This window comes from Rhinolophus sinicus, chromosome X (genome assembly GCF_036562045.2).
Source record: "Rhinolophus sinicus isolate RSC01 chromosome X, ASM3656204v1, whole genome shotgun sequence".
Classification (NCBI taxonomy): Eukaryota; Metazoa; Chordata; class Mammalia; order Chiroptera; family Rhinolophidae; genus Rhinolophus; species Rhinolophus sinicus.
This window is the reverse complement of record NC_133768.1, coordinates 117,370,809-117,392,619: the sequence shown is the minus strand read 5'-3', so window position 1 is coordinate 117,392,619 and position 21,811 is coordinate 117,370,809. Positions and strand designations below refer to the sequence as shown.

The 21,811-nt window shown below is 46.9% G+C and overlaps 1 protein-coding gene across 2 annotated transcripts in view; it reads left to right on the top strand.

The window, feature by feature from the left end:
- The first annotated feature begins 2,179 nt into the window (after nt 1-2,179).
- Nucleotides 2,180-21,811, top strand: part of SLC16A2 (solute carrier family 16 member 2) — a 70,122-nt gene continuing 50,490 nt past the window's right edge. Inside the window, exons 1-2 of one of the 2 annotated variants that reach the window (XM_074323240.1) lie at nt 2,180-2,324; nt 3,541-4,064. In XM_074323240.1, the coding sequence (XP_074179341.1) occupies nt 3,671-4,064 (394 nt within the window). In that variant the 5' untranslated portion in view covers nt 2,180-2,324; nt 3,541-3,670. Of the gene's footprint in view, nt 2,325-3,495; nt 4,065-21,811 lie in introns of those variants that run through there. The other variant, XM_019748000.2, reaches the window with a different exon arrangement.

Sequence of the window (21,811 nt, the reverse complement as noted above, 5' to 3'; positions counted from 1 at the left end):
CCAAAGTTTTAAGTATGAGCCAAGCTGAATGAGTTTATACATAGTAGGTGCTCTCTAAAGATTTGTTAATATTGATAATGTTTGTTGAGCAAGTCTGATTTAGAAATTTGTACAGAAATCTTGATTCATCTCAAAACTTTGGCCCTACTTCTACCATTTCATTCTCACCTCACTCTACCTCACTCTACCACCTTGTCTCCTTTATATCCTTCCTTTCCCTTTTCCTCAATCTCAAATTTGACCTAGTGCAGTCAAATTAAATAAATGGTAATTATAATTATTAATATCTGCCACTAAAATATAAGCTCGATGAGGATAAGGACCATTGTATGTTCCCAGTGCCTAACATAGTGACTAGCTGAATAGCTGCTCAATAACTATTTGAGAAATGAATGATTGAAGGACATGATGAGGGCAAGAGGCATGGCCTCCCCAGCTCCAGACTAACCCATTGGTGGACATGGACGGTGAGGACTGAGAGAATAGCAGGAATGGTGTGTAATCCAGTGTGTTTGGAGCTTGACATGCATAGGACAAAAGAGAGGTGAGAAAACAACAGAGAGTGGTGCTGCATACGTTGAATATGAACGCCTTGGAAACAGACACTAGATATTTTTGTGTCCTTGGTATTTAGTACAGAGCCTGGCACATAGAGGTTCTTAGTAAATTTGCTGAACGAATGAGGCTGCTCCCAAACCATAATTTATGCCTGGGTGAGGAATTTTACCTTAAGAGTCAAATGGAGAATCACTGAAAGTTTTTAAAGCAGAGAAGTGCTGCGATTAAAATTGTATTTTAGAGCTGTAATTGAGAGGATTGTTTGGAAGAAGAGACAAGAAACCACAGGCACCGCAGACCTGATTGGAGCCCAATCTAAGTTAACACTATTTCCTTCACTTGGGCAAGAAATGTCAGCATCATCTTTGCTTCTTCTTTTCCCTTCACTACCCAAATCTGTTCTGTCAACTCTACCATAACAGTGGTTCACAGAGGTATCCATTTGTCTTCATCTCCACAGACAGTACCTTATTTTAGATCACCAATATTTTTTTAAACCTGGTTTATTGCTTGGTTTCCTTATGTCTAATCTTTTCAAGACACAGTATCTTTCCACAGTCACCACAGTTTTCTTTTTAAAATGCAGATCTTCAGTGGCTATCTTGTATAGCCAAAATAAAGCCTGCACTTCTGAGCGAGGCATCTAACAACTCTTTGAAGTAGGTATTAACTCCATTTTGCAGATTAAAAAAACAGAAACACCTCCCCCCCCCAAGCTCAGAGAGGGAAAACAACTTGCTTAGGCTCACCAGGTTTGCAATGGTACAACCAAGATTAGAATGCAGGTCTCCTCATGCCAGTGTTCTAGCCATTGTAAAGTACCTTCTAAAGAGGGGAGAAAGGGTAGGTATGGCGTGTGTTGCTAAAATGGTAGGATAGTGGTTACACAATCCTGTCTCCGGGTGGGGCACATACCTTGAAGCTCAGACAAATGAGCAAAAATCCCTGTTCTACTTCTTAATGGCTTTGTAGACAACAACTAACTTAACCTCTTAGCGCCTGTTTCCTCACTTGTAAGATAGGGACAAATCATCCCAACCTGAGGGTTTACATTTGCAAGGTATATATTAACTTTGGGGCCTAATTAGCTTTCACTTACCTCTTTCTATGAGTAGACTCCTTCTATGCCTCTGTGTTTTGTTCCTCTTACGCAGGGACACCCCACGGCTACCGCTAGCCTGTTAAAATGCTTCACAGCATTCGAGTCCCATCTTAGCCACCATGTCCTACTGTGATGGCTAGGCCAGATCCTGTCTTCCCTGTCCTGTCACTCTCCCTGGAAGCACCAGGTTCTAGAACTCCTGTGGCGAAAGCTCAGGGAGCCCAAGGCTTTGCTGTATGGAGACCTGCCTTGAATTCCAGCTTGTACTTGACTTGTTCCATGACCTTAGGGTAATAAACGCCTTGACCTCAGGTTTCCTGCCTGGAAACAGCAGGCGATAGTAATTACCTCAGGGCAATACGGGACATGCTCTACTCGCTGGAGCAAAGCCTGCTCTGCGGACGGTAGAGCCCCTGTGATTTGTGAATTTGGCCGATCCCTCCCTCTTAGGAGCCGGCAAGGACCTCCACACACCTTTATCCTTCCGCCCGGCTCAGCCCGCCCTCCGATGCTTAATGACTCGGTGTTGCTGGGCAGCTGGCGCAGCCCTGAGCTGCATTTTCACCGGCCATGCAGTCTTTTCACTGAGCAAGAAAGTTAATGAGATGCTGTGTGGAAAGGGCTTGGCGCTCGCCCGCGCGCTGCTGAAGAGCGGAGTAGCTGGGTAAGCACATCGAGACCTCCTGGTTAGTGCATTAGACGCGCGGCCCTTCGGGAGGCCGAGCTTCCCGGGCTGGCGGGGCCGGCCGGAGAGCTGAAGCTGAGCCGGGCAGATCATCCCTCCCGTACCCCCACCCCCGGAACCCGAGCGCTCTCTGGGGAGCAGTCTCCCCTACCCTCGCGGGGCTGGGCGGTTCAGCGGGTTTCACAAGAGGTGGGCGGAAGGGGGCGTGGGTGGTGGGAAGACATCACCGCGCTAGTGGCTGAGCCCAAATAGCGGCGGCCCAGGCCTGACGGGCCGGCCCAGCCGGGATGTCGGGGGCTTGGGGACCGTTGCCCAAACTGGCGCTCGACCTGGCCCCGACTCCCTCTTACCCGGTTCCGGACACAGTGCCCGGAGGAGCCTGCGCTGAGCTCCGGCTCCTGCTCCCGGGAGCCACTGCACCTCCTTCCCTCCCAGACCCGGCCCTCTACTGCTCCTCTGGGCTCCAGGTTGGCGCAAACAAAGCCCTGATTGACTGCCCGGAGGGGCGGGCCTTACTGCCGGGCCGCCTCCTCTCCTCCGCGCCCCGCCAGGGATTTGCGGGGAAGGGCGGAGGCGGAGGGAGACAGACTGGAGGGGGTGAGCAGAGCTGTGGAGGTCTGAGCCCCCCGGTCTCGACTAGATTGTGCCAATTCTCTGTCCGAAGCCTGGATTGTCCCCGCCAGGTCTCCCCCTCCAGCCCAAGGGGGCACATAGGGACTCCCGAGGTCAGGGTGGGGTCTTTCCCAGGTCAGCTCTCGTGCTGAGCTCCCCGGGGCCACCCTAGTTCCACGCTGCTTCTGAGGAAAGAGGGAGTGGGAGCAAAGGACAGGCGAGGTCTTCCCTAGGGAATGAGTCGATCAATGCCCGTTTGGAGCCTGCGGGGAGGCGAGGGCAGGGGAACAGGATAGTGTGCTCTCGTCCATTTTCACTCTCCCTCTGCCGGGCATCTGGACAAGGAGGGCAGGATTTAGTTGTTTGGAAAGACAGTTGAGGGACGCAGGGACGAGCATGAGAAGCAGCAGGAAAGGCTGGGGAGAAGAGCGAGGCTGTAGCGGCTGCCTGTTGAGGGAGGAAGAAGTGGGGGTGGGGGTAGAGGAGGAGGAGGGGGAGGAGAGAGATGACATGGGAGAGCAGAAGGGGGGTTGGACGGGGGAGGAGGAGGAGAGGGCTCGAGGGACCGTCTGTCGCGGGACAGGCTGGCCAGCTGGGGCGCGGAGTCGGGAGGAGGAGGCAGTGGCAGCGGCAGCTCCTGGAGCAGCAGCAGAAACAAGTAGCAGCCACACAGCGGCTCCTCCGGCCAGAGCCACCACAGTCCCTCGGCCGCGATGGCGCTGCCCAGCCCAGCAAGCGAGGAAGAGAAGGGGCCCTGCCGGGAGGCAAACCAGGAACAGCCGGAGCCGGAGCCCGTGCCGGTGCCCCCACCCGAGCCCCAGCCGGAGCCCCAGCCGGAGCCGCAGCCCCTACCGGACCCTGCACCCCTGCCGGAGCTGGAGTTTGAGCCAGAGCCGGTGCACGAATCCGAGCCCACGCCCACCGTGGAAACCCGCGGCACCGCGCGCGGCTTCCAGCCCCCCGAAGGTGGTTTCGGCTGGATGGTGGTCTTCGCTGCCACCTGGTGCAACGGCTCTATCTTTGGCATCCAGAACTCCTTCGGGATCCTGTACTCCATGCTGCTGCAGGAGGAAAGAGAGAAGAATCGCCAAGTGGAGTTCCAAGCAGGTGAGTGGCCCCGAGCGCCCCACATGGCATTCCGCCGGCCCCACACCCTGGTGTGAGGAGCCCCTCCAGCGCGCGGCTCTCAGTCCTCCCCTCGCCCCTTGCGCTGCTCGGCGGGCTCTGGGCAGCCTTGGCTATGTCGACAGGGTGCAAGACGTCCTGGGGTGGGAGCTGGGACATCCATTGACCACAGCCAAGGAATACACTTTATCGCCCTGGGGCAAACCCAGACGCATCTTTTGGGTTTGAAGTACCCTGACTGTGTGTACTGTACGAAAATATGTGCAGAATGTTTTTGGGGGGTGGATGGGGGTGGGGGGGCGAAGTCATGCAGAGAGGAGAGTTGGGAGGCTGGGAAGACTGAGAGAAACGCCATTCCGCGGATCTCGGCCACCAGTCCCTGTTACTGTCCCCGGAGCGGACGCTTTAGGAATCCTGGTGACTCTGAGTGAACAGTCAAACACATGGCAAGCGTGTGTGTCTGCAGTAGAGAGGAAGGGAGGGAGGGACAGCGAGTGGGGCCGTGCACGCGTCTTTTTGCCCCTGGTGCTTACCGCCCAGCCGGACCCGGCTGTCCTCTGCCACTTGGAGGGAGCCGGCGGATCTCCGTGCCCTCGGAGCTGTACCCCAAAGCAGGCAAGAGGCAGTCTCCTGCCCAGAGAGGCGTGAAGTGGCTGGCCGGCTTCAGCCTTGCCCTCCCTGGCGCCCGGCACCTCTCCGCTGTCCACGGGGTGCCCTAACAGAATGCCGGCCTCTACCCCTCCTGCTTTCGTGTGGGGCTGACTTGGTCTTTTTCCCTAACACAAGCAGGGCGGTGTGTGTGGGGGGTGGGGGGGCTTACCCTCACTCTCAAGGCCAGAGGGTGAGCTGGGAGAAGTCAAGGCCGTCTGCTTTCTCAGCAAGCGATGGCAGAACCCCCCCAACACTTCTCCTGAGGTGTCTCCCTCAAGGCTTGCTTCCTCTGGGGCCCCCTCAGGACTGCTCTACTGGTGACTTTTCACGGTGTTGACCTGCGGTTCCTTCCTCATGCCACCCCAACACGTGCTTATGCTGCTGTCTGAGTGGGCCTGGAGATTATTCAGTGAACACAGAAACCCTGAATTCTGGGGCGTCCACCTGTGGATACCCTCGGCCCTTGGAAAGCCTCTTATCAATCAAGGACTCCGTTTTTCAGTTTTCAGCTTCACTGGGCTGCGCTTGATGAAAAACTTTGGGGGCTCTTGGCACCTCCAATCTTGTGACCCATTGGTACCACAGTGTGCGGGTCCCACTTTGTCACACTCAGCCCTGCTTTGATGCACTTCAGGGGCTCTCAGGAAGGGAGCCAGGGAGGACCTCTAGCTGTGGCCTAGTTAACTCCGAGGGCAACTGTGGCTGAAGGCAGACTGTTGGCCTTTGGGGTCAGTGGCAAAGCCTGGGCAAAACTTCATGGGAGGTAGTGGGGGATGGGCTGAAGCTAGGCCCTGGCATTCAAGTGGTGTGAGCAGGCCTAGAGCTGGGGCTTTAGGAGTGTGTAATAATAGTTGGAAAAACCACTATTTTACCAGGAAGCGGTTCACTGCTGGGGGACGAACTTCAAAGTAGGTGATCATAGGGGACTCAGGGGGAGGGCTGGTTAGGACTTTCCTGTCAAGACCTCACAGTGCAGCTGGGAAGGGGGTGGTGCGGTGGGCTGTGCAGAGGTGTGGTGCTGTGTACTGGGACCAACTAGGTCCACCAAGCGGCTGGGGTTACTGGCTTAAATTCTGGTGAGTATAGGTCAGGAAGGGATAGAAAGGAATTCGGTATGTCCCCAGTGTCTCAGAATATTTTGGCTTTGGTCCTTGTCGTGGTGCGTCTTGAATTCATGAAAGTTATTTTTGATACTGAAGGCTCTCAGGAACACCTCCCTTTTTATTTTGAAAAAGCCAGGAACACCCCACCATGTTCCTGAGCTCCTAGAAAATCTCATCCTCAGCACTACCATTCTCGAGCCCCTCAGCTTTCTCAAGCCACTACTCAGAACCTGAGGTTCCAAATGTGTCTCTGCCTCCGTATACTTTCTGCAGTTTACTCAAAATTTCCTAGCCACCTGTGCCATAACACTGGTGTCTCCAAGGCATAAAACAAGCCCGCGAAGCTTGCTAGTCTTTATCAGCCAGTATTTGCCCAATAGCCATTCTGGAGAACACGGAACATACACCCCACAGTCAAGGAGGTTGGTGCATTGTCCATTTTTATTAATGTTGGACATGCCTTCCATCTCTAAATCTGTGAATGTAATGTTTGGAGGCACCTCACCACCAAAGTTCTCTTTGGCCTCATAGCTTCACAGCCTTAAAGCTGCACTGATAGGCTTAATGGCGCTACGGTTCTGCACATGATAGGGAGCCCAGAGAAAGGCAATTTTGATGTTTGGGGGCTAACTCCACATCAGAGGGGTCTCTGGGTATGGGGAAAAGCACAGAGAGTAAAAGGAAAGAGGAACTCAGGCCATTCGAGAGCGTGCATTGTCTAGTCTCTGTGCCTTCTTTTCACCTGTTTTCAAAAGGAAGGTAACTTTGCCTGGGCCCTAGGCCTGGTAGGACTGGCAGGTCAGAGGTTCCTGAGATGGAGGCAAGTGACTAAGGTCTGATTTAATAAATAAATAAAAAAAGGAAAAAATCAGGAGAGAAATGAGCCTGCATTTTTTGCAGAGCTTGTGAGAAATTTGGGAGTCCCTCAACCCATACCAAGCAGCATACAGGACGAGGGCAGCCAGTCAATTTGGTGGAAAGTATAAGAGAGCTTCCTGGGATGAGAGGAGAGTGTTTTGGAGGAAAGAGGAGCAAGGTGGCATTGGTTGCAGGCCCCAGTTCATTATTGGGACCCTAAGTGGGGCAGGGTTAGGGTTGGGGGTCCAGGGCACAAGACAGAACAAGCCAGAGTTGTTACCATTGGCTCCAAGCTTAGGTGTTTTTGAACGTGCTCCAGAGTAAACCCGTTACCCTGCACTTTCCACCTCGACTGCCAGTCTAGCTAGCACTGGGCCATAAAATTTGATGGGAGGCATCTTTTATTGGGTAGTTTATGAGCATGGCCCTTGCAGGCTCCCAGGTGGGGAGAGTGTGGCTAGGGCTCTTACCACTCAGGGAAAGGGACAATGGTCAAGGAGGCTGGGCAGAAGATAGTTTAGGCTCATGGGCTACTCTGATGGAGACAGAATTTTCTAGACATGGGAAAATAGTACATTCTGCCTTTTGGGCAAACAAAGACTGCCAAGGATGGGTGAGACCAATGGCAGATCAGGCTGTTTTTCTCTTCCTCATCTTAGGGGCTTTCATTGCTTGGTTCAGTATTTCACTGGGCTTACCACTAAATTGCTGACTTTGGGAACCAGGAATCTTTTGAGAAAACCTGCAAATGTCTTGACTTTGGCTGAAACTTTTTGCCTACTGTCCAGAGAAGCTAGCTCAGGTCAGTTCAGAGCTTCGGGGGACAGGGCCATTGGCCAGGCATCTTTCAAGTCAATCCAACCAAACTGGCTGCCAAACTGGGACCTTGATTCATATGAGGAGTTGACGCTGGGGTATTTGGAAGCCAATCAGGGGATACTTGTTTGAGTTGGAGTAGCTGGTTGAGGCTGGATTCCTGGCTCACTGTTTGGTAGCCTCGAATACTCATTCGAAGTCTAAATCTGGACCCCAAAGGGCTGGTGATCTCAGTAATACTAAATAGGTAGAGACTAGAAGTTAGATAACTTTTTTGTCCTTGACTTGCTCTGTGACTTTGAACAGGTGCTTTACCTCTCTGTACCTCAGTTTATCTATCTGTGAAATGAGAGGGTTAGAATTATATAGGTTCCAAGTGTATAATTCTATAATACATCATTTGTATATTGCATTGTGTCGATGATGTGTTATAGAATTGTACACTTGAAGCCTATATAATTTTACTAACCAATGTCATCCCTGTAAATTTAATGAAAATTAAAAAAAATAGATCAACTCTATAGCTCTGCTAGTCTATCTTTCTAGACTTTTGTGGTGTTTTATTCTTCACTACTCACCTGGCATAGATTTTGACTCATTCACACAAATGGAATTTGTTAATCTGCCTAAATGGGGGTGCAGACGAGTAGGGAGGAGATTGGGTAAACAATGAAAAGTCATGTAGATATCATTTTCCATGTTGTATGTATTTAAAGATGATGGGGCTGCTTGTGTGTACTGATGTGCTTGAAAAGACCCACTCCTATTTACCCCAGTATCTAAAGGCAACTCTGGATGTATAACTGCTTCTTCCAGAATGCCCTGCTCAGCATAGAATTCCCTTGACTTGGCCTGCTGCAGGGTCAGTCTGTTTCCTAAAAAGCATTAAACTTCAAGCATTCCCTTAAGCCTCATTTTGCAGTCCTCTCCTGAAGCTTTATTTCCCACAGCTCGTTCTCATTTCTCAGAAATTGATGGTTAGTATGACCTTGGTTTGCTGTTATTTCAGGATAGAACAGTAAAACAAGATTCCTAAATGCAATACAGTGGTTTCCTTCAGGGGGGCTTCTAATAGGGCATCTTTATAGCTGGTTCAGGTCTGCCTGGGTCCCACTGTGGTGGGTGTGGGAAGGCTGCTGCTTGCGATCCTAGGGAAGTCCCTGGTCAACTTCAGCTTCACTCAGGCTTAGCTGAGGGTATGGCTACTGAAGTAGTAGCAGGCACTACTACTCTCCTTTCCTGAGAGAGAGGCACACCTCTCTCCTTTTCCCTGAATTTATACTTGCTTGTCATTGGAAATTTCCTCCAGTGCCATGAAGAGTAACCAAGTGGCTGGATTGTCAACATTTGCAGAAATATGTAAAGGATGCCATCTCACCTTTTGAGCAGACCAGTTTCCCAGGAGGGTGTACTGCTTTTCCTACCAGCATCTTTTTGTCCTGTTGAATTTTGAAAAGAATCATTTACTCTCTTTCAGATTGTGTGAAGGATGGAACGGGATTTCCTATCTTGAAAGGATCTGTTTCACCTGGGATTGAGTTAGTAAACCTTAGAGAGAAATTTTTACTTGTAATACCTTAGAGAAAAGGCTTTATTCATCACTTGCATGCGCGTGCGCACACACACACACACACACCATACACCTCAGGCAGGCCATGGATTCTGAATATTTTATCTGAAAAATGTCTTTTGAAATCTGTTTATGGAAGTAGGTTTAATGTAACAGAGACTTCCGTAGGGGTTATGGGGGACTAGTGCAAAGGATCCAGACTGGAAAACTTGTCAGGTGAGAGTGATGAAGAGAATATACTCCAGTTTCTGGGGTTGGTAGGAGAAGAAGGGATGACATTGGCTGTCCCGACCACACATTTCTAGACTCCTATTTTCATGGTACATTTGGATCCCCTTTGCTAGATATGCCACCTCACCTCCTCCCAGTCAGTATTGCTTTCTCTCTTTCTTTCTCTTGTTCAATTAGAGGAACAACTGGGGTTTCAGATGTTGTACAAGCCCAACTCCAGCCTGGATCTCAGGCCCATTCCTACACATCCCTCAGAGGCATCTCTTTCATTTCCCCCTTTCTCCCTTGTTGTACTCTCCACTTTCTGGGGGAAGAGTGACTTTCTATGGAGCTCTCAAGTGTGTTGAAGCCATCACCTCTGAATTTTTGCAGTGAGATAGCTACTATGAAATTCTTCTTCTAATTTCCACACCTCCTCTTTTCATAGCACAAGAACCCCAGCCCAGGAGATAATATTGTAACAGGTCTTACCCAATACTATTCAACAAATGTCCTGGCTGGACCCCACTTCTCTTTAAATTCTTACTATCATTGTCCTTCATCTTCAAGGCCAACTGAACCTCTAGAGAGGTCATATTGCTTTTCAATAGCTTCAAGAGTTCTCGAGAGACCCAAACTCTTCATTCTATATTGAGCCCCTATCATCTCTCTTCTTGCAAGAAATATTGCAGAATTGATTGTAAAGGAGTTGTACAAGGGAGGAGACAGACACCCAAGTGCTAACTAGAGTCAAAAGTGCCTTCAGTGAGGGTGGAGGTGGGGAGTGAAGCTTCCAGGTTAGTTGCTTTCTGCTTCTATGTAGCTGAAGGGAAAATTGGAAGGGAACTGTCACCAAACAAGCAGTCCCCCCACACTCTCTTTGCCCAACTTATCCTGTGGATCTGCCCACCCTCTCTGTTACCAAGGCTGGAAAGGTATGTGCACACACCTATGTGTCTGGACCTGTGTGTACGTGCATATAGCTGGGTGTGTTATGTCTGTCTAGGCCAATTAGCACAGTTGCTTAGAACATGGTACCCATGAGACTGAGGTCACAGGTTCAGTTACTTGTTCGGGTCACTAAGCTTCTCACACAAAAAAAGCTCTTCTGTTCCCTACATGTGCCCCAAGGAGATGGAATAGAAATATAGAGATGATTCCCTGCAACTGGAGAAAAATGTGAAGCCTAGTGATGGCTGCTGTCTGTCAAATGCCCTAAAACAATAACAGTAATAATACTAATAGCAAACATTTATTTAGCATTTAGCATTTAACTCTGTACCAGGCATTATATTAAGCACTTTAGATGTACCAAGAAAGGGTTTAGTAAACAAAAGTCTGACAGTCTTGTGATGATGACATACTCCTCTAACCACCCATCTTACTCTATCCAGAGTCATGATCCTTGGGTCCAAACATGGCCAGAGAAACTGTCTCCTCTTAGTTGTTTAGCCCTGAACAAGTCACATAACCTTTCAAGGCTTTACTGTTTTCATCTGCACAATGAGATTAACAATGTTTACTTTTATAGGACTATGAAGGGTCAAATGAAATGTGTAGGTGAAAGATCTTTGTAAATTGTGAAGAAGTTGATATCATCATCATATCATCATCATCATAATCATCATCTTATCCAGCAACCTTATCTAAACCCTAGAAATGGAGTATACCTTTCTCTAAATGTTTCTGGAACAGGAGTCAATCCCTCCTCCCCACTTTCCACCTCCCCACTCCATTTCTTCCCCTCTGCATTCTTCTGCAATTTGACCCAGGTGTCTTATAGCTAAGGACTGGCTATGTTCTTTTTTTGTGGCTGTTCCTCTGTTCTCTAAGAGCCCAGGAAGAGGAGGGGTCAAATCCCAGGCCATATACATTCAAGGAAACAAGGCATGTTGAAATATTTACAGCTCTTGGCAGGAGTTCACAAACCTCCCTAAGACTCAAGGCCTGAGTTTTTTAGTAGGAATTAGGGGTGGATGGTGGGTGGAGTTAGGGTGTTACTTCCTCCTGAGGGTCTCTCGTGGAGCCTCTGTTCTCCTGCAGGTAGTGAGGAAGAAGGAAAGGGATATTTAGGGTCAGAAGGTCTGGGCCAGGGGACATTAAACATAGAAAGGGCCTTGATCGTTTGTATTCAGTTTTGGAGTGGGCCAATTTCCTTGTGTTCTAAACAGGATAGTCCTGGAGAACAGAGGCCACAGAAGGCAGTTTTGAACAAACATTTCAGTGCCCACTGAGGGAGCCTCCATTAAGATCATCTAGCAGGCAAATCAGAATGAAAATGTTTCTCTTCTTTGTTACAAACAAGAAAACAAAATCCCCAAGACCTTTTTTTGAGACTTAAGATTTCAAATATACTAGATTTCAAATAAGATTTGAAATATACTTACCATCTTGAGTTTAAGTTTTTTAAATGTCTGAATTGGAAGGCATTTTAGAGACTATGTGGTCCTACCCCTTTTGGTTCCCATTTTACAGGTAGACAAGTGAGTTCTGGAAAGATGTGACCTCAGTCAGCATTACAGGCAGATAGATGATTACACTGGAGATTAGTTTGTAAGAGGGGTTGGTAAATAGGTGCAAGGGGTGGGGCTTCTGACACTCTAGGAGTTCCCCAATTCAATCACTGGCATACTGACTCCATGAACTTTTCCAAAGTCAATCCCCAGGCACTACTTTGTGGAAAGAGATTGTATTATATTTTAATAAATTCATTTTATTTACTTACTATTAGACAAGATTCAAGAAGTACGATGGTGAAAAGTCTTGCTCCCACTCCTATTCTGCTCTAGAGAGGCCAGAAGTATTACCTGGTGTGTCCATCCAGAGATGATCAGTATATGTACAAGCAATTGTACCCTATTTTCAAAACATGAATGATTGCCTGTAATTCTCATTATCCTCCACTTTGCCTTTTATACTTCAAAATATGTCCTAGATGTTGTTACACATTAAGTCCACAAAGTCCTCACTCTTTTTGATAACTGCGCAGTATTTCATAATATGGGTACATCATAATGCATTTAATCAGCACTTTGTTAATAGGCATTCAAGGTGTTACCAATCTTTCAACATGGGCTTTTGAATCAAACAGCACTAGATTCAATTACAGTAGTACCTCGGTTTCTGAACGTCTCCGTTGGCGAACATTTCAGTTTACAAACTCCGTAAACCTGGAAGTAAATGCTTTGGTTTTCGAACATGCCTCGGAAGTCGAACATGTCATGTGGCTTCCGCTGAGAGCAAGATCCTGAGGCCTAGCTGTCGGCTGTTTTCGAACATTTCAGAACTCGAATGGTCTTCCGGAACGGATTACGTTTGAAAACACAGGTACCACTGTACTTACCACAAGGCTAGCCAAATGTTTTAGCTTTTCCTTTCTTTCTTTTTTTCTTAAAGGCATACTTTTTTTTTTTCAATTGGGGAACAGGAACAGGACTTTATTGGGGAACAGTGTGTATTTCCAGGACTTTTTATTGGGGAACAGTAGTATGTTTTTTCCCAGGACTTATCAGCTCCCATCCAAGTCAAGTTGTTGTCCTTTCAATCTTACTTGTGGAGGGCGCAGCTCAGCTCCAGGTCTAGTTGCCATTGTTAGTTGCAGAGGGTGCCGCCCACCATCCCTTGCGGGACTCCAGGAGTCGAACCAGCAACCTTGTGGTTGAGAGCCCGCGCTCCAACCAACTGAGCCATCTGGCCACCCAGCTGCTCAGTGGCAGCTCATTGACTTCATTCTAGTTGTGGAGGGCACAGCTCACTGGCCCATGTAGGAATCGAACCAGCAGCCCTGTTGCCCAGAGCTCATGCTCTAACAAACTGAGCCATCCGTCTGCCCGGTTTTAGCTTTTTCAATCTGAATTTTATCATGCATAAAATAGGGATAATAATAATATCTGTCATTATTGGTATGAAGATTCAGTGAGATGAGGCATATCAAACATCTAGCATACAGTCTGGCACACAATTAACAAATAGTGAATAAATATTAGTTCTCTCCCTGCTCCCAAACCTTCTCCATACCCGCCACCTCCAATTCAATTAATGTTTGTTCAAGTCAACAGGTATTTGTGATGTGCTAGGCTGGGCCTTGGGTGAGCCTGAGAAGAAAAGTGTCCCTCACGAAATTTACAATTTTTTGAGAAGATATAACGTACCAAACGACCACAGTTCACTGCTAAGTAGTAAAAATATGTGTATATATAAAATTGAATGCAATTTTTGTGTGGTGATATGGAGAGATGAGTGTGACGGCCAGAGAATTCAAGAGAAGTTTGCTGGCAGAGTTCTAACTTGAAATGCAATTTACCTAAGTGGAGAGGGAGCCTATGAATTGGGTAGTGGTGGAGTAATGGTTGAGAATTAGACAGTTTGGTTGTTGCTCAGAGCCTGGGTCTTTGCCCTCTCTGGGAGTCCAGTGAGTCACTGTTCTGCAATAGGCCCTGCCTAGCAGGTGGGGTGGGGTGGAGGGGCAGAAGGAGAAGAAAATACTGAGGACATTTGCAGAGAACAGCATGGGGCAGGGGGATGTCTGGGCATTGGGCCACAGAATGAGGTGCCTACAAATGGCTTGTGGCATAGTCCACCCAGCCTACACCACCTGCTCTTCCATGTCAGCAGCCCAAGCACTTATTCTAAGAGGTCTGAGGAGAGGGATAAAGGGTGTGAGAGCAGAAGTGGAAGCAGCTTTCAGCCCCTCACCCAGAGTCCCAAACTGGCTTCCAGATGTTGTGAGTCCCAGGACTCAAAATCCCCTCTGTGTGTGGCACATTGTACTTTATATCAGAGACAGTTATGAAATAAAACATTCAGTTGAATACCATCATGTGCCAACATCTTTGACTACAACTAGTGCTTTGTTGAGGGGTTCTGAAAAATGAAAAGTCAATGCGGTTTGTATTACTTAAGGAAAAGTTCATGACAGAGAAGGGCTATGTAGAGATTTATATCCCCATTTCGTAGTTGTAGAAAATGGAGAGTAGATAAAGGGCAAGTGAGTGGCCTAAGGTCATACACTTAATATTTAGCAGAGCTGAGATTAGAGTCCAGGTCTCCTAATTCCGTGTTCCATGGGGACAGAGATGTAGGAGCTCTCTGAAAGCTGGAATCGAGTTTTCTCTAAACTTGATAGCAGCCTGAAGTTTAAGTATATGGATAAGAAATACTATAGTACGATGAAAAACAAATTAACAAACAAACAATTGGGAGTCAAAATTTAAGAGGGATGGAAATGAGGATCATGAAAGAAAGGATCTGGGCATAGCTAAGGCCTGCTGGCTGGTATAAAGAAAGAGCACTGAACTGGGGGTCAGAAGATCTGAGTTCTGCTCCTGGCTCTGCTAATGCCTTTATGACCCTGATCCTTTCTGGGCCTCAATTTCTCCTCTTATGCAATGAGAAAGCTGTACCTCCCAGAGACTCAGTGATGCTTAGAACTAATGGTTTCTATAAACCAAAGAGGCTTTGGGTACTTCCTGGCAACAGGTTGGGAGTAATGGGGAATGGTAAGGTAGTGAGTGTAAGAGAACAACTTCTCTGATGAAAATGAAAAATAGAACCTCCCAGGACTTCCAATCAAGATGGTGAAATAGGTAAATGCTGTGCTCACCTTCTCTCACAACCACATCAGAATTACGACTAAACTACAGAATAATCATCACTGAGAATCACCTGAAGTCTAGCTGAACAGAAGTCCTACAACTAACAACATACAGAAGAAGCCACGTTGAGACAAGTAGGAAGGGCACAGATGTGGAACAGCTAGTCCCACACCTGTGTGTGGGGGTTAAAAATTGGAAAGGATATCTTGGATGTGGCGTCCCCCCCCCAGAGGAGAAAGGGGTCCCAGCCACACACCAGGTTCCCCAACCCAGGGATCCAGTGCTGGGAAGAGGAGCCCCCACAACATCAGGCTTTGAAAATCAATGGGATTGTGCCTGCCATCTAGGTGAGATGGAAGGCTGCTGTAGACCCAGGCATCCTCTTAAAAGGCCTGCACACAGACTCACACACTCACAAACACTTGCCCTAAGCTCCAGAGAAGGAACAGCAGCTTGACAGCACCAGGGACATATGGGGGAGGAACTGAATTGTCTGACTTCAGAGCAAGGGCTGGAGGGGCAGCTTTTTCCCAAGCAGAAATACTGGCAGAAACCATTGTTCCTTTATTGAGCCCTCTCCCCACCCAGCCTGCAAGTGCAGGTAGGTGCCATATCTGAGTCTCCATCAACCTGGCTAATACTCCTTGACCCAACTTGGTGATTCCCTGAGACCTCACCCCATCCAACTCACGTACTGGCCTGAAACTTTTTCAGTGGCTGTCCCTCATAAGCAGCTGGCCTCAGCCCACACTGTGGACTTTCCTAAAATCTGTCAAAGGGCCACAAACCCCAAATAAGCAGCATCTGGCCTCAGCATGCCCTGTAACTCTTGTGAAGTGGCCCCAAGTCCAGCACTAGCAGCACCCGACTTGGTTTGCACAATAGCCTCGCCCAGGCACCTCCAAGCCCAGCACAGGCAGCTACAAATTGCAGATCACTTGTAGTTTCTGCCAGGTGGCTCCAGGCTGGGCACAGGCAGTGGCTGACCTTGGCCTGCACCGGAGATCCTCCCAAGAGGCCCCAGATGAACATACCTGGTGGCCAGCTTCAGACCACACCAGAGCACCACTCAACCACCTCCACAGACAACACACCCAAAGGGCACACCTGGCAGGCACGAGAGCCCTGCTAAAGTGAATCCTGTTCCATAGGGTCAGCCCCTGCACAGCAGCTCCACCACTGTAGTCATGGCCAGTTCTCACAACCAATCAGCCTGAGGGTCAGTCCTGCCCACCGACGTGCAAACAGCAACTAAGGCTCAACTACAAGAGGAGGGCACACAAAGGACACACCTGGAGTACCCTGCTCAAGTGACCAGGGAGACTGTGCCACTGGGCCCCATAGGACACCTACTATGATATATAAGGTCACTCTGCTAAGACCAGGAGTCATAGCAGCCCTACCTAATACATAGAAACCAACACAGAGAGGCAGCCAAAATGGGAGACAAAGAAGCATGTAGTCAATAATGTGGTAATAACTATCTATGGTGTCAGGTGGGTACTAGGTTTATTGGGGTGATCACTTCCTAAATTATATAAATGTCTAACCACTATGCTGTACACCTGAAACTAATATAAAATAATATTGAATGTCAACTGTAGGGTAAGGGGGATCAAATATATGGTGATGGAAGGAGAACTGACTCTGGGTGGTGAACACACAATGGGATTTATAGATGATGTAATACAGAATTGTACACCTGAAATCTATGTAATTTTACTAACAATTGTCACCCCAATAAATTTAAAAAATAAATTTAAAAAAAAAGAAAAAGAAAAAGAAAAAACATAAAAAATCCCAAAACATATCCTCCCAGATTTGAGAAAAGATGAGTGTTAAAAAGGTTAGCTATCCCATGGTCTCTATCTCATCTTGGAGAATTCCATCGAAGAGGCAAAGAGAAAGCATGTGTGCACAAGTAAGTGAGTATCTCAATGGAAACTGAGATTTGGTGGGACAGAACATGACATGCTGAGGCAACATGTCTGGAAATGTCTCTGGAATATTCTCCACTTCCAAAAAACTCTTGTACGATCTTGGCTTTATATTTTTAAAGGGGTTTGTGTCTTATGGGTGAAGTACCATTGAGAGCCCTTTTCTCATGGAGCCCTCTTGAGAGAGCATTGACCCTAGAGCCAAACTGCCTGGATAAATCCTGGCTCCACCATTTACTAGCTGTGTGTCATTAGGCAAGGTATTAACTTCTCTGTGCCACTGTTTCCTCATTTGTAAGAGGAGGATAACAAGAGTACTTACCACATATGGTTGTTAAATGAGTTATAAGTAGCTTAGAACAGTGTCTGGCACATGGTAAGTGCTGTAAAAGTGTTTCCTATTATTATTATCTTCTCAGTAGGGTAGTGTAACCCCATATGAGTCCAGGGGAGCTTAGCATTACCCAGTCAGTAATTCTGGGGGTAAAAGTGCCTTGTCAAGGTACCATCTAGGCTTCTGTAATGTTGGTCATGCCCAGGTCCAGATTACGACATTTAGAGGCCCTAAGCACTGTTTTTCTGACTGTCAAATCTCAAACAATTCATTAAATTTATACTTTTATCATTTTGGGGTGGTCATGCTTCACTGGTGCCCTAAACTCATACTTAGTCCACCTGTTGGCTAATCCTGCACTGGCCACATCAGCTTATAAGCTCTTTCCTAAATTCTAAAAGAAACCAATGACTATGGGTGGTCAAAACGTCCACATACAACAGTTTTATACCCGAACAGCTCCATCCACAACTGGGTGCCCTGTGTCCCTCCTTGTAAGTGCTAATCCTACCCCATGACCTCTTTGCCAATTGGGAGCTCCCATCCTGTTACTTGGAGGGAGAGTTCATCTTCTGGGGCCATGGGGAATGGAGGTCAAATGCCTGGAAGTCCCAATAGGGACCCTTGTGGGAAGCTCTAAACATTTTCAAGTTAAAATTCTGGCGATGAGTTGGGATGACTGAGCATGGTCATAGTAGAGAAAGGAAATGATGAGGTACTGCCACCAGATAACTAGGAGACCATCTCCCCTCCCCTGACCTCTGACTTCTCCAGGGACTTCAAATCAGTGATTGTGGAACCTTGGAGTCACTATCATTATCTCCAATACTCTTCAGCACGTTCTAATCATCCAAGTGGCGAATAATAGGACAGTTGTATGTTCTAAGCGCCACAGGGCTTTTTGCCTTGACCTATTATGTTTATTATATTATATTATATTATGTTATATTATTATATTATATAAGACCCAGTCTTGTATTATATTAAAATTAGACCCGGTATTATATTATATTATATTAATATTATATTATATTATACCCGGTCTTATATTAAAATAAGACCCAGTATTATATTATATTATATTATATTATATTATATTATACCCAGTCTTACATTATAGTAAAATAAGACCCGATATTTTATTTATTTTATATTATATTATATTATATTATATTATATTATATTATATTATATTATACTATTATATTATATTATATATTATACCTGGTCTTATATTAAAATAAGAGTAGGTATTATATTTCCTTAGATTGGCTGGCCAACAAACTGAAAGGACCTGGTGGCCAGGGTAAGACAGGTTGGCAGGATGCCAGGCAGGTTCATTTGCTGCCTTGCCCTGGATGGTACTACTCACATTCAAGCCTAGCCAGGCCTGTGCTACCTGCCCTCCTCATAGAATGTCTCAAACATGGAAAGCTCAGGTGGAACCGGTCAGACCAGATGTTTGAAGCCTGCGGCTTTTAGGAAGAGAAAGACAGCCAGAGGAGAGAAAGGGAATGGAACAAACCTATTGTCCCTGCTCCCAACCCCAAGAAGCACCTCCCCATAGGCTCCAGGGTCTCACCAGTGAACATCTGCTCCAGGAGGCCATGGCCTTTTCATGTAATCTGTTTCAGCACTAATAGAAAAAATGACCTCGGAATGGGAGGTCATAAGGAAGACCCCAAAGTTCAAATCCCTTTTGCCTCATTTTTCCCTGTGCTCTGTGGTACAGGGTATAGCACAGGATGTGACATCAGATAGACCTGCGTTCAAGTCCTAGCTTTGCCATTTACCTAATCTGCAACCTTGACCAAGTCACCTGGCCTCTCTGAACCTCACTTTCCCTATCTGTAAAATGGGGGAAGGGAGTAATAATCTCTATCTTGCAGTCCTATGATGACGTTCCAATGACAAGGTGGATCGTGACAATCCTTTGAAAACTGTATTGAGCCTTACATATGAATTATTATGATGGCTGTCAGGTACGTACATAAGTTTATCTGTAGATTTGGACATGTGCTCTTGCTTGTGTAGATGAATTGAAGCATCACCAATGATGTATAAGCAACCGCTTGCGTGTACAAAACTATACGTACTAAACCTGAACTCATGACGTGTACAACTAAAAGCACACAGTTACCTACATGGACAACCTTTTTCTCTTTCTCTCACATATATACCCACACACAGGCAGATGTGTATGCATCTATGTACGTATGTGTGTGCATACATATGTACATATATGTACAGCCCCATATCTGTACAGGTGAACATACCATACCACCCAGCTTCTCCCTAGCCTCTTCAGTTTTCTAAGGGTCTGAGAAAGGCCCTGTTTGTAAATCCCTGCACTTCATGTTGATGATGTCCCTTTTGCCCTTGCTGGGGCCTTTTCCCTGCTTCCATCTTGTTTGCAGATTAGTACAGCTGCTGACAAAATTCAAGCTGCAGTAACCACATGTCTGGAGAACATCGTCTTTGTCCAGTTGCTCTCTGTGAATAGCATTACAACTCTATTCTGCACAATATATTTATAGACATGCTTGCAAAGAGCTCACAGCATTTTCAGATTTTTTTTTTAAAACACAGTTAATCCAGCCATGAAAATAGTTGCTGGCCCACATGCCCGCGAGCTAAAAGAAATTAGTCACAAAGCCTAAATGAGATTGAGTCTCTCTCTCTCTCTCTCTCTCTCTCTCTCTCTCTCTCTCTCTCTCTCCTTTTGACACTCCTTTTTTTTATTCCAAGGATCTCTAAGCCTGGGGTGGAGGATGGGGATGGCGCAGAATGCATTTACTTCAGAGACAGCCTGGGGTAATCAGAGCTCAATGTTTTGGGATGAAGGAAGATGAACAAAAGGAGTGGAAAAAAGGTGGTTTATCCAGGATTATAAATAGGGAGAACATAGCTGGGGAATTAAACTGCCCTCAAAGTGGGCCCATTACCACATGTAGTGCAGAGCCAGGCCTAATCCCCAGGTTCATTGAGTTGTGGAATCATTAACTTCCAGAGAGCAATTAGATAGAATACCCCGTCATTTTATATATGAGGAAACTGAGGCACATGTAATGAGACCTACTTTTACTATTAGCTTGGCAGTGGTTGAGGGCAGACTACCACAGTCACAATAATCTGTTAAGTGGCTTGCTCAAAGTAAAACAGCTAGTAATGGAGGGATTAGAATTCAACTGCAACTCTGCTTGATGAATGTTAGTAACTTATGCAAGGTCAAGTGCTGGTATAGCATTAGTATAGCATATTGATTTCCGAGCCCAGGGTATCTCCTCCTGGAGAACCTGACATTCTAGACGTCAGCAACTCTATGGTAACCCTTCCCCACCCTTGGTTGTAGTCCCCTGTCATGCTCCCCTTCCCACTAGGGTCTCTCCATGTGTGCTACAGGGAAAGAGTGGGCAAGTAGCCCCCAATCAGCTCAGTTTGAGTTGGCCTGGGGCTCTGACTCGGCTCCCCCCACTCCTGGCCCCAGGTCCCAGGTGAGGTGCTTTCTGTAACGACCTCCAGAAGCTGCTCTTGGCTCTAGGCCTGGGCCCTGTAACTCTTTCCCTCTGTGGAAAACAGGAAATATCTCCTTAAATTGGCAAATAAGAAAATCATGCAAAAGGGACCCAGGGAAGCTGCCTCTATGCCTCATGTGATTGTGCCTATATTTGCGTATGTGCTTTTCTGGGCTCATGGTACAAGTAGGAGTTGCAGACAGAGGCCTACCTTGATTCTGCATTGTCCACAGCCCTGCTTGGTGGCCTGAGATGAATATTTCCTCTGCCTATTCCATCAGGCCTTTTCCTCTTGGAAGATGCTGATGAATTTTCCATCCTCTTTTGAACCTTGAGCAGCAGAAGGCAGTTTGGCTCACAGAGAGATATTAGTGAGGGTCTGGTACCTGGTGCGGTGGAATTGATCCCAGATGAGCCACACTCAACCTAAGCTCTGCTTTCTTTCCCCTTCATGAGATAAGCTGGCAGGGGAAACAGGCTCCTCTGTTGCCAGCTCAGTAACACCTTTGGATGAAGCAAGCAGATTGCATCCCGGGTTTGAGTGGATTCTGACACACAATTATCCAGGGATTGGTAACAAAGACCAGAGTACTGGTGAGGTAAATTTGCAGCAGAAGATAATTAATCTAGAAGAAAGAACTTCTCAACTTTGAGAATTATAAATCATCATTACACATACAGTTCTCCCTAAGCTCGGGTTCAGCCTCCTGCCTCCAGTCATGCCAGAGAGATGAAGGTCTCTGTCTATTTTCTTACTGTCAGAAGTTCAGATTTTGGCCTCGGGCCCAGGTGAAGATGAGGATGACAGAATGACAGAGTTACCTAACTGTTTGCAACAGAGAAGGCATTCCTCCCCACCCGGTCTTGCCCCAACTTGTAATTGAATACATCTCACTTTGCCACCCCTCAATAGGTTTTTACCCTTCTCTTCCTAAATATGGTTATTAAGTTACTGACTTATTCAAATAAAACATCCATTGTTTAACAGACCATAGGTATGTTCTTTGGGTCTGAACATGTGGTCAATTTCAATATTTGTGCATTTTCAGAGAAGCCCACGAACTCCCTGTGTGAAATGCCCAGTCGTGAGTCATAAGAAGTACTTGGTCTACATTTGACTTATGTAAGGTTGCAGCTAGGT